Below are 13,596 nucleotides of genomic sequence, written 5' to 3'. Positions count from 1 at the left end.
TATATGATTAGTAATTATTCTAAATGTCTGTTTCACAATGAAAAATATATAGTAGGTAGTGATTGTCATTGACAAATTGCTTAATATGCACACAAACGATCTGTGGACTTTTGCGTTTCACAATCATTTTAAATACATATTTATTTGTCAGATGTCATCTAGGTCGGTTTGGCAACCTCGCATTCCACACTTTGATAAAATGTTAAAAACATATTTCCTAGTATTAATCAACGAATTAAGCTTTTAATCCTAATTTTCATCCTAATCTTGCATTGATATATCTTTAAATAACTCTTCTACAACCATTTTCAGGATATTTTTATGACAATAATGGACGAGACGAGCAGGACGTTCAGCTGATGGTAATTGATACGCCCTGCCCATTACAATGCACTGTCGCTCAGGATTCTTAAAAAACTCAAAAATTCTGAGCGGCGCTACAATTGCGCTCGTCACCTTGAGACATAAGATGTTAAGTCTCGTTTGCCCAATAATTTCACTAGCTACGGCGTCCTTCAGACCGAAACACAAAAATGCTTACACATTACTGCTTCACGGCAGAAAAGGGCGCCGTTGTTGTACCATCTTGCCGGTATCCTGTGCAAAGAAGTCTCCCACTGTTAAACGACCTTAGTCGCCTCTTACGACACCCTTGGGCCTGGGACTTCCCTATTCTTTTTTATCCCCGAGGAAGCACAGGTTAACACATAATTGTTTTGAATTTTCATGCAGATGGACCTATAATAGCTGGTGGGCCAAAAATATAAATCAACAAGAGTTATTCTTTGTAAATTAATAACAATTAAAACAATTCATAAAATGCAGCAGAAAACAAGAAAATATGACAACCTATTAAGAAAACGGAATTTATCTCTAACAGAACAGAAAAAAAATGAATTTATATTGTTACTAGCTGACCCAGCAAACGTTGTATTGCCGATATTAAAATCGCGATACAAAAGTAATTGTTGATCGTAGATAGGTGAAAATTTTAAGGTGTATGTATTTTTAAATGCTGACTCATATTCAAACGAATTTAAAAAAAAATGTCAAAAAAATTAAAAAATAAATTTCGTGTGGACCACCCTTAACATTTAGGGGGATGAAAAATAGATGTTGTCCGATTCTCAGACCTACCCAATATGCACTCAAAATTTCATGAGACCAATTCTCATGCCGTCAATCAGTTTCGGAGGAGTTCAATGTTTAACACCATGACACGAGAATTTTATATATGAGAAGATAGATGTTTTTGTATAGATTAATAGAGAAAATTTCAGTCATGATCCATAGTCAAAAGCTTCTAGAAATCGCATTTTGTTTTGTCCGGTGTTGAAAATCGGCCACTGGTATCAACGTGAACAACTCCTCCGAACACTTCCCGTGATAATTTTGAAAAAGAACGACGAAAGAATACATCTCTTTGCAACTCACCTCTGGGCGGGTGCTCCCCAGTACCAGCTTCGTCCATTTGACTGTATACAACGAAGAGCGGCTCGTATCATCGACAACCAAGTGATCTCCGATGGACTCGGATTATTTCTCTTATTTGGCGTTGCGTAGAGATGTAGGTTCTCTCTGCATCTTCTATCGCACTTATCACGGGGAGGGCTCAGAGGAACTGCTTAGGTTGATTCCAATGGCCGAGTTCCACCACCTAACATTACGTCAAAATGCTAACTACCACCCGATCCGGTTTACGTCTGGTATTCCACAACCGAGCGTTTTGCAATAAATTGCTTGCCTCGCAAAGCTACAAAAGAGCATATTCCCTTGACACCACGCATCTCTTGACACCTGTTGTTGCGGATGTCCATGGCCAGTTGCCTCACAACTCTCCATCGCGTGGGCCTCTTGCTCGTTTGACCCCTCTTATATAAAAAAAAAACGCCGAAACTAGCAAATAAATCTGCGAGAATCAGTTCGGCTCCAAGTCCCCAATGGCTGCGACATGGAAACATTGTTACAAGTTGCCGTTTTTCCCTTAGTTTTACTTTCCCGTTTGAGAATTATTAATTTTGTATTTATTGGCAATTTTCTCAAGGATCACATAATAATATAATATTATTATACATTCGTTTTCTTTCATTAGCTGATGAGTTGATGATGAGCCTCTCCAGCACGAAAAGTGTGCTATTACTACGTGAAAACTCGCAGCAAAAACGCTTTTTGCGTGTGGCAAAGTGATTTAAATTTCGAACCCCACGCGACCATACATCCCCGAATTACTCCGCGTTAAAAAAATAAACAATGTGATCCGGTGCGTTCCGAAATTCATTTTAGCCTAGCGTATTATCTCACTGTCAGAAAAATTTATATGTTTCTTCGAAATTTAGATTTATAAATTTTTCTACTTATGAGTCTTTTTATGAGGGTTTGATATTTATAATAAACATTCTTAAATATTATCTTGATTGTTTCTTTTACTATAATATATATATATCACTTACCAAATGTCACGTGGACTGACTCCGGACCTACACTGCAAAAACGTGGCCCAGTGGAATTGCAAAATGCTTTTGTAAATATTTTAGATATTTGTAACCTCTCTGGTTTGAAACAACAAAACACTATCTCGACCAGTAAGCGAGACACCTTAGATCTATTATTTAGCAACATTGACTTTGAAGTTCACCACTGCCTTACTCCCCTCGTTACAGAAGATGTATATCATCCATGTCTAGAATTTAATCTCTCGAACTCACTAATTCGTAATATTCGTCAGAAACCCGTCAATAGGCCCAATTTCTATAATGGGGACTATATCAAAATTAATGAATACTCATCTTTGTAAAACCAGCAAACTCGTACGATGAACCAAGTTCTCTAAACTTGAATCATAATGAAACCATTTGCAAAATTACTATAAGTGTATATGAGGTTCGTAAATTGCTTAAAGCTTTAAAAACTAATAAGGGAGCTGGCAGTGATGGAATCCCACCGATTTTTTTAAATAAGTGTGCTAACAATTTAGCCTTACCGCTATCCATAATTTTTAATCTCTCCATTAACGTCTTCAGTAGTTTCCCTGATGTGTGGAAAGAAGCACTTATATTACCGTTACATAAAAGCGGATCAAGAGCCCAAATAGAGAATTACCGGCCCATATCGATTCTGAACGCAATGAGTAAGTTATTCGAAACAGTTGTCTATAGATACATATGCCCCATTATAACTAGATCTATTCCCTACGAGCAGCACGGATTTATGAAGAACCGTTCTACCGTTACAAATTTAGCTGTTTTTACGGATTACGTAGTACAGAGCATGGACGAGAAATATCAAGTGGATGTGATCTACACGGATTTCGAAAAAGCATTTGACCGAGTAGATCACGTAATTCTACTGCAAAAACTAAGCGTGCTAGGCGTAAATGGGAGCTTACTTCGGTGGTTTACTTCATACATTAAGAACCGTATGCAAGCAGTTGTGACGGGTAGTGCTAGAAGTAACTTTGTAATAATACCCTCAGGAGTACCACAGGGGTCCATCCTAGGTCCGCTTTTATATAACGCTTACCTATTTGATATTGGAAGTTGCTTCCACCTTGCACAGTATTTAATGTTCGCTGACGACACAAAAATATTTGTCAAAATACGTTCACTTGACGATTGTCATAAACTACAACATGACCTAAATGCATTGACAGAATACTACGCAAGGAACAGAATTATAGTTAATGTTAAAAAGTGCCATCATATTACTCTGACTCGTAAAAAAAATATAATTGAATTTAACTTCAAAATTAATGGCACATGTATACCCAGAGTGACTGCGGTTAGAGACCTGGGTATCCAAATCGATGCTAAGTTTTCAATGAATGAGCACGTTGATAATGTAGCAAATAGAGCTTTCAAACAACTAGGTTTCATAAAACGAGCGACCCGTTCCTTCAGTAATCTGGAATGTATAAAGGCACTTTACTTTGCGTACGTCCGGAGTATTCTTGAATACGCATGTAATGTCTGGACACCCCAATATATTATACATATCGAAAGGCTTGAAACCATACAGAAACAGTTTATTAAATACTTAACTTTTAAAGATTTTAAAGAATTCAACAGTTATGAGGAAGCGTGTTCTCACTATGGTATCGACACACTGGAACAAAGAAGGAATCAAAGTGACATGTTACTTCTGCAAGCAATTTTGAGTGGCTCCATCGACTGTCCTAGTCTACTGTCAGCCTTTTCATTAAACGCTCAATCTTTAAGATCGCGTCACACGCGCCTTTTACATGTTCCCAAACCTAATACAAATTATGCCCAAAATTCCATAATTCCGCGTCTGTCACGAATTTATAATAAACAGTACGCTGAGTTTGACGTATTTCACTTATCAAAAATTAAGTTAAAAACAGAAATAATAAAACATCATCGTAAAAAATAACAATAATAGGTAACGCAACACACTCAAACACACACACACACCACACACGCATACACACACCACACACGCACACACACACCACACACGCACACACTCACACAGACACGCGCGCGCTATTGTAATCTTTTATTTGTTAGTATATATAGTACATTTTTAAGTCTATTCTGTTAATATATGATTTCTTTTTATAATTTAAAATGTATGTAATCCTTAGTGGCTTTATGTAAAACCTAGGTTAATTTTGTAAAAATAATTGTTGTGTACGCTGTTGATTACTTTTATAATAAAAAAAATAAAATAAAATAAAAAAACACTTTTCTCGCTAGTCGAGGTTAAAAGTTGTATGTTTCAAACGAGACCAATTTTTTGTGCCTCGTGCCTTTAAATCACTCACTACCTCAGTAGTTTATATTAAAATCACTCGCTACGCTCGTGATTCAATTCTAGACTACTTCGCCAATTCTTCATTTAAGGTCAGCACTCGTAGCAAAAAATAACTTTGCTCACTTGTTGAACAAATAACTAGCCATTTGTTTCCGAAGCGGTTGTAGTGTCTACTATATTAGAAATGACATCAAAAAGTATTCTAGAGGAATCAATTTTGAGAAACTAAATGCCACTCCGACTCGACCACGTTAGATGGTAGGGTTCGTGGTTTTTTTGTACATCCCGAAACAGAGCTTCTACTTGGCCTTTCAAGCAACGGAATAAGGTATAATTACAATACAACCTCTCTTTAATGATCGTATAATACAACACCTATATTTATTCGGTTTTTACCAAAAACGCTTGGGTAATACTAGTTACCTCCTATGCGCTCATAAAATTATTAGCCAATTTAAAAAGAATAGTGATGTACACAGTGTCAATACTCGAAACAAACATAAACTCGCAATTCCATCTACTAGGCTCCGTAAAATTGCTAAATCTTTTAAAGTGGATTGTGTTATATTTTATAATAAACTCCCAAATGAAATTAAAATATTACCTATTAAAAAATTTAAATGTTTCGTAAAAAATAAATTAACATCTAAGGCCTATTATAATGTGAAAGATTATTTGAATGATAAAGATTGTTGGAATTAATGTTCTAAATTTTATTAATAAATATTATTGTAATCTTTGAATGCTATTGTAACTTTTCTACTTCATCCTGACTTGCACTAAATAACTTATAAAGTTTTACAGTAAATAAAGATTTTTTGACTTTGACTTTGACTTATTCCAGGGTAAACTTAAGTTTAATCAACCTTCTAACACTATCCGTAACATGTATATAAGCTTATATAGAGAGATAGTGATTAAATTTCGAATAGGTAGGCACATAACAGTGATTAAAATGGCCACAGCGAGAACAGCCATCGTATGTTCGAAGCTCAGGTGTGCCGCGGGTTAGATATTTTCTGGCCAGGTTGTTGAGTCAGGTCCTTGGGTAGACTATTATCAATTTCTCGTCGATAATGGTCGTGATTTTATAACGCTATTTGAGTATTTATCTTATATATATGATTTTCTTGTCCCGGTGTTTATAATTTTATTATGATTCAGCATTAAAAAATACATACTACTTCAAATTTTCACCCGTCTACGATCAACACCTATTTTTGTATCGCCATTTTAATATTATTCTATTCCATCCACTGATGCGCATAAGAGTTACAAAATGGCAATCGAATATAATGATTATTGTAATACGATAAATTTTGTGATCGATTTTTTATAATATTTGGTAGGTCTGAAAATCAGTCGTCATGTATTTTTTAAACCTTAAAAATTTTAATTATTGATTTTTTTTTATTACTTTATATGGTAATACAACGTTTGCTGGGTCAGCTAGATTTTCCATATTTGTGTAGTTAGAAAGAAATTTTAATTACAATATCCATACGTATTTTCTTTTGTCATTTCAGTGTATAGACCCCGATGCCCCGCCACCTTTGACGATAGAGCCCAAACCGAACACATCCAAAAAAAAATCTCTGCCACAAGTCCAAGTCAAAGAAGTGGAAAGTCAAAGCGTTGAAGACTTGGGAGATATATCGTCAGAGTTCAGCGTCGAAGTAGAAGAACTATCCGATTTAACCCTAGACCCTGGCAAGAAGAAGGGAAAGTTCTACAGACTCGTTAAATCTATGAAGAATAGACGGAAAAGTGTTCAAGTTGCTAAAAGTGCTGACAACTTGGTGGATCCGAAACCAGAGGAGAAGCCAGAGAGGAAGAAGTCGTTTAAGTTTCATCGCAGATTTAGTTTAAGCAGAGGTCGGGAAGATTAACTTTTATATTCTAGGCCCACTTTCACAATATAAATAGAACAGCGTTTAACTAAAACATCAATTGTAAGACGAAAGCTGATTTAGATTACCATAGATATTTTAAATAGCTAAATCGATTTTATGTAATATTTAATATGTTCACCAGAATCATTTATGACCATATCTACCATTTATGTGAAATTTCTAATAAAATAATACCCTACAAAAGTGAAAAGTAGTACAATGCGATCTTATATTTTATTAATGTTTTTTTATTATTGGGAATAAGAAACGTTATCATCAGGTGGACTTGAGCACTTGATTATACAGCGTCATCTAACATTAATAAAATCTGATTTAATCGTAACACTTTTGTATTACTAATAAATATGTATTCTTAATGATGGACCGTGTTACAAACGCTATAAATTTATTTACAGAAGTGGGCATTATTAACATAATGGCTTAGACACATATTTCATAATATAAAAATAAATGTTATATCATGTTAAATTAAAAATAGAATTCGAATCTTCTTGATGTTTTTATAATATGTAAATCGAAGGTCAGATGAGCTCGTTGGACAGTTGGATAGTGTTCGGAGGAATGGATGTTTACTGCTTTTTCTTCGTGTACATATTCCTTAACTAATGTTTTAATGATTGGGAATGCAAAAAAGTTCATTTAATAAGTATATTACTCAGTAGAGCTGATTACAATGCTCATTTACTCTTCTTTTTAACCGACTTCAAAAAAGGAGTAGCTTCTCAATTCGACTTTTTTAAATTCCAAAAAAAACTTATTGTATTAAATAATATTATATATTAACGTAATAATTTGGTTACTTTTAGGTACTCAAATGTTATTCAATTCATTTTACACTACTTCTTAGTGCATATTTTATTGTTTTGGAATAGTTTTTTGAAGTCGGTTGTTTTTTTTTTGTAAATTAAGAGAGAGATTCTTATGAGTGTGTGACAGTATCGTAGGATATTTCCGTATGTCATACAAATGTTATGCAGTTGGTATGGGATTGCAGTTAAAAGTTGTATTATCTTTATATTATGTGTATAGTCGTAAGCTGTTGACTTTACATGTGTATTTTTGGGCCAGTTGCATTTGAATCACTAATGTATAGTACATTAACAGTAATGAAGGTTTTAGAATATTTCTTTGATAAAGACATAATATGACTCTATGGTATTATAAAATATATTTGATATATTATGATATACATTATATATATTTGGTATATGTATTATGTTAATTTATAGCTTATGGTAATATATTATTTAAAAAAATATTAAGAAATAAGAGATTGTTGGGGAAATGCAGATATTTGGCCGAATACCGCAAACTTTAAGACTATGATGTTCTTTTAATAAAATCAAGAATATCAATCATGTTTGAGAGGGAAATCGTATAAAATTGACCAAAGATGTATCTTAAATTATGAACACAATATAATATAAAGAACATTGAAATAAGAACAAGGGTAACAATTTACCACTAAAAAATTTGAGTGATAATTTATATTTTTAAAATTACACAATACTTGTAATAATTCTTTTGTTGTTTGTTTATTATATATTGATAGTACTTGCGCGATACTGAACAATTATGCGTTTAAACATGTAGAAATCCAACCTTGTAGCTCTAAGGATATTCGATATCTGATACCCGGACTAACATCTGTCTTAATGGTAATCAATAAACACATAATATATATAATTATTGTATCAAAACTAGTTGGATATTCAATAAATAGGCAATTAAATATAATAACAGTTATAATATTAACTCAATCACAAACATATTTTGTGTATGCATACATACAGTACCGACTCAAAATATTTTTTCTTTGAGATCGCATGCCGTATGTAAATCGTACTACAAAAAATTGTTGTACGATTCAGATTATTTTGCATGTGTATATCTGGTTAGAAAATTTGTGTTGTAAACTTCATTATAATAGTCATAATATTACTGGTAGCTAGCAAAAATTCTCAAGCCGATAATTTGAAGTCGCCTCGCACTTAAAGATGAAATTTATTATTAATTGATAATAATTGATGCTTAAAAAAATTAATACAACCACCTCATGTAAATTCCATTCTGTGTTTTTGGTAACAAAAATTATTTTATTTGGAGTATTCTAGTAATATTCCGAGGCAAATTGTGATTTGAAATTTGAACTGAATTTAACTATTAACGACCATATTACAATGATTAAACTAAACGCTTAGTTAAAAGTGTAGTGCAACTGGCCCCAAATATCAAACTAAGACAATAGGTTTATAATACCAATATGTGAGATGGAGAACGTAAGAGTTGAAGTAAATATGGTTGTTAACAAAATAGCCTTTGCTAGAGTTTTCGAGATGTCGTTTTGTATTTACGAGAGAAATAGAAATGTTATTAGAAGTTGGATACGTGTTAATTGTTGACGTAGTTACAAGTAGCTACTTGTAGTGTAAGATCTCTTATTTCCTGATATAACTATTACATAATATGTAGAAACAAAACGATTTTATTAAGGCCTAGAAGACGATTCTAAACCCATAAAACCATAGACTTAGAATATACTAGGGTGTAGACAACGTGACAGTTCGATAATACGTGATGAATTTTGATGTGTCAATGTTTTTTATGACACTAAGGGAAGAGACGAGCAGGACGTTCAGCTGATGGTAATTGATACGGCCTGCCCATTACAATGCAGTGATTCTTGAAAACTCAAAAATTCTGAGCGACACTACTCTTGCGCTCGTCAACTTGAGACATAAGATGTTAAGTCTCATTTGCCCAGTAGTTTCACTAGCTTACGGCTTAATAATGCTTACACATTACTGCTTCAGAAATTGGCGCCGTCGTGGTACCCATAATCTAGCACGCGTCCTGTGCAAAGGAGTCTCCCACTGGTAAAATGTGGACGTTCAGGCTGGTTTGCATCATATTAGCTTTTATAGTTAAGGTTTAAGTCAAATTAAACGTTAACAGTAACGCTGACTTTAACATAGACTGCGGAATATGTTACATCATCGTATTCTTTGGCATAGTTAAGGCTAAAAGTGAAATATATTAATATATTTGAAAATTTTGTCGAGTCGCTTTTTAATTATAGATTTAGCTATTTAACACTAACAATAGCTTTGACCAGCAAAGATTGGTCAGTTACGGTTAACAGTTAAAGTTATGACGTGATCTAAAAATTGTCAAATGGTGCAACTTTATTTGCTTAACAGGTACTTTAACATGTTTATTATTGTTAAAGTGGCTGACTGCTTACGACTTGTCAACCAAAATTGGTCACAGTAACAATGGATTCGCTTTCCTTTTCTATCTTGCTGTATTTCCGTTACAGATCTTCTTCTCCCTCGCATGCCTTGTCGACTATCCGCTAGTATATTGTAAGACTATGGTTAAAACAGTTATCATAACAACATGTGGCTGTAATTACTATTCCAATAATTTTTGTTTCAATGATAGATAAAGATTGTCGTATAAAGAGATTTATATGTTTATCTGTGCATATATTAATACTTTTCTTCGATATTACTCTTAGATAATTTATACGTCGAGATAGAGCCTCTTGCTGTTAGACAACGGATGAAAACGGGCCAGGTTTATTGTTTTAGTGTGCATGGCAAGCTACCACTTACACAATTGTTGAAATAGAGGTTAACTGTTCGCCGCCTTTTTTGACATGTTCACATCCGTCACAGTCTAGATACGTATAAATTATCTGAGCTCTTTTTCATTGATAAATATGTGTGCGTTTAAATAATTTAAAAAAGAGAGGCTTTCGCTTTAAGTGAAGATTTTAAGAAATTGAAATATTTACACACAATGACCTTATGTAGAATCTGTGAAGACATAATGTGTAACTTGACACAGCATCTTTAATGTCACACTCAGTCGTTGTATAATGAACCCACTGAACTCTACTATATACCACTTGACTGGTGGCTGTCAAAGTGCCTTTGTGCCTGTTTGATATTCGCCATTTTGGCGCTGTTGGCCATAGCGAGAGTCTGCGGTACTAAAACTAGTGATGACAACCTCAGCAAACATCGATAGATGGTGGAAAACTATTTACAAAAAAAAATATGTTCTTTATTACGTTGATTCTTGAAGTATAAATAACACAGAAATCCAACGAAATTAATTAAAATGCAAAAATACTTCAGAGTATTGTACGTTCCTTCGCAGCCATTTGTATTATAACATTATACATATACACATTATACATTAAAATTAGTTCTCTGGACGCTCGCGAGTGGCGCTTCAAACAGGCACAAAAATTTGCTTTCAAACATATGGAACAGTCTGTCCAGTGGTCAGTGAATTAACCGTTTACTAAAAAAAATTAAATTTTGTTTGAAATAGTTATTACAATATGGCGAAGAAGTATAATTCGGCTAAGTATGAAAGCGAACGTTTGCTTAAATCGTAACGGACATAGGACTCGCCGTCATCTGTCAATCTATCAATGACTGCACGTTTCATACAATCGAGTGAATCGCTTTTTTCTTATAGTGTTTCGCTAGGACGCCGTGTACTGAAGTAATAGCTGCATAATGTCGAATATCTTTAATTTATTTTGATTTTCAATGTGTCGTAATATATAAAACCTTCTCTTCTTAACATTAACACAGATGGCTGTAAAATTTTCGCCTGCAGTTGCATACGTATATGTAAAAGTGATATCTATAACTTAAACTTAATTGGATCTACATATCTTGCATAAACTTTTATACTGATATTTATTATTCTATATAAAATATTGTATCTTCCTTTTCTTAAATATAATCTGCATTTGACGCTGTTGTCTTTCCTTTACTGTAAATGATTTTTGTGATGGTCGCGGGTGTCTGATGAAATGTTTTAACCATCGCGTTATGACTAGCCTTGTTTATAAGTCGGTTGCTAATAAAAATGCATTTTTTTTTCATGATGTTCTACTAAATGTATTTACATACTCAAATGTCACAAATCCTCCATGATGTGTTCAAGAACCCCACATTATGACCTCCATAAAATAGTCCGTAATGCAGACCTCTAATCTAGAAAAGAATATAATAATTGACGTAGTTTACTATTCCTAGAGATTTTTCATGCGAATCGACGTCGGCGTGTCGCTTAGAGTAGGCCATGTCTTCTAAAACTGAACATTTTTTTATGACAATAAGGGACAAAGTGAGCAGGACGTTCAGCTGATGATAATTGATATGCCCTGCCAATGCTGTGCCACTCAGGATTCTTGAAAAACCCAAAAATTCTGAGTGGCACTGCAATTGCGCTCGTCACATTGAGACATAAGATGTTAAGTCGCATTTGCCCAGTAATTTCACTAGATACGGCGCCCTTCAGATCGAAACACAGTAATGCTTACACATTACTGCTGTGGTACCCATAATCTAGCCAGCATCCTGTGCAAAGAAGCCTCCCCATGGTAAACGACTTTAGTCGCCTCTTACAACACTCTTGGGCCTGGGACTTCGCTATTATTTTTAAGCCCCTGGGAAGCACAGGGCAAACACATAATTTGTAGTAGGTACTAAGTGTTCAGATCCGAATTAGACGAGGGTCAGTATTCAACACTTATAAAGTCCGAAACGGTGACTTCCAGCCATGCTATGCCAACCATGCTTGGGTAGTATTTTCCTTGTGACCAGCTGTAGAGTCGTGCTGGAATATCTTTCATCATCAACTTGCTAAGAGGTTTCACAACGCGATCTAACGGCCGTTTTCAATAACCTATATATCCTTAGTTTAACTTACTAGACGTAGCATAATAATGAATAAAATAAAAAAACTATCCTTTTACGCTTACTTACATTGACAGATAGCATTGTACTATTACTATTTCGGACATAACTATTGATAGATAAGATCTTGTCACTAAACGGTGACAGCAATGTATCCGTAAGTTAAACTAAGGGTAGATAGGTTATTGAAAACGGCCGTAAGACAGTCACATAATCCAGTAAGTTGCATTTATTTATCTGCTTTGTGAGTCCTTGAGACAGTCACATGAGCCTCACCAAACCATGGCTGAAGCAGGATGAAACCATCTCCTAGTGCTTTTCCGACTAGCTTCTTTGGAGCTATGAGCGTACACTTTGTCAATGTGTTTGTTGTGCACTTCAATTGTGAAGTTTTTTACAGTGAAAAGAAAATGTCTTTAATTTTCACCCGCAATTCATTCGCGATAGAAAGCATTTTGAACGAGTCATTCTATTTAACGGTATGGATTTAATTTATGGTGTGTCCTGTATATCAGCGATAAGCTCCATACCAACTTTTTGCAATCATTGCAATTCTGTTTACATCCCATTAAATTATTGTGATTTATTATAATTACTCGCATGATGTGTTGTACCGTTTATTCAGATAATGTTTCATCAAAATTCTCTTATTCTCTTGTACTAGACACTAAATATGCCGTATCTACTGATTCCAAGTCCCGCGACCATCGTGACTAATTTTACTAAGGCGCAATATACAGATAACGCGCGAGTTGAGTGCAGAGTTCAGGAATACGATAGTGATGTGACCTAGTTGAAAACCATAATCATAAATGTGTCGATAAATTTAAACAATCCTTGAAGTTTACCATTTAACACTAGGTTGAAAACATCAATAAAATATTTTTTTCATCATTTTAACCTAACAATTAAATCTCAATCAAGATTTTTGTTCTGCCTTTATTCAACACGAATATCATAAATATTCTTAGAAATTTCTCGTGCTTGAAGATGAATAAAAACTCGTTTTTTTTTGGACTCGGATTAGTTATTATTAAAATCAAAAAATAACATCGGAGCGCAACTATAGTAATAACGCGATAACAGGGTAAGTGACGACTACGGCACAGCACTACACTTCCACTCTTTTATCCCTGGCCCCGACTGCATTCAACTCGCGCGTAACTGTACCTATGTAGCGTACA

General features: G+C 34.3%; 1 protein-coding gene across 1 annotated transcript in view; it reads left to right on the top strand.

Moving 5' to 3' along the window:
* The window catches only part of LOC126968017 (START domain-containing protein 10-like), a 74,740-nt gene extending 63,276 nt beyond the window's left edge, over positions 1-11,464 (top strand). The window contains exon 6 of the mRNA XM_050812799.1: positions 6,300-11,464. Within this exon, the coding sequence (XP_050668756.1) occupies positions 6,300-6,662 (363 nt within the window). The 3' untranslated portion in view covers positions 6,663-11,464. The remainder of the gene's footprint in view (positions 1-6,299) is intronic.
* Positions 11,465-13,596: the final 2,132 nt, after the last annotated feature.

Source organism: Leptidea sinapis, chromosome 14 (genome assembly GCF_905404315.1).
Source record: "Leptidea sinapis chromosome 14, ilLepSina1.1, whole genome shotgun sequence".
In the NCBI taxonomy this organism is placed as follows: domain Eukaryota; kingdom Metazoa; phylum Arthropoda; class Insecta; order Lepidoptera; family Pieridae; genus Leptidea; species Leptidea sinapis.
The sequence above is the reverse complement of the archived record's forward strand: the minus strand, read 5'-3'. Positions and strand labels throughout refer to the sequence as shown.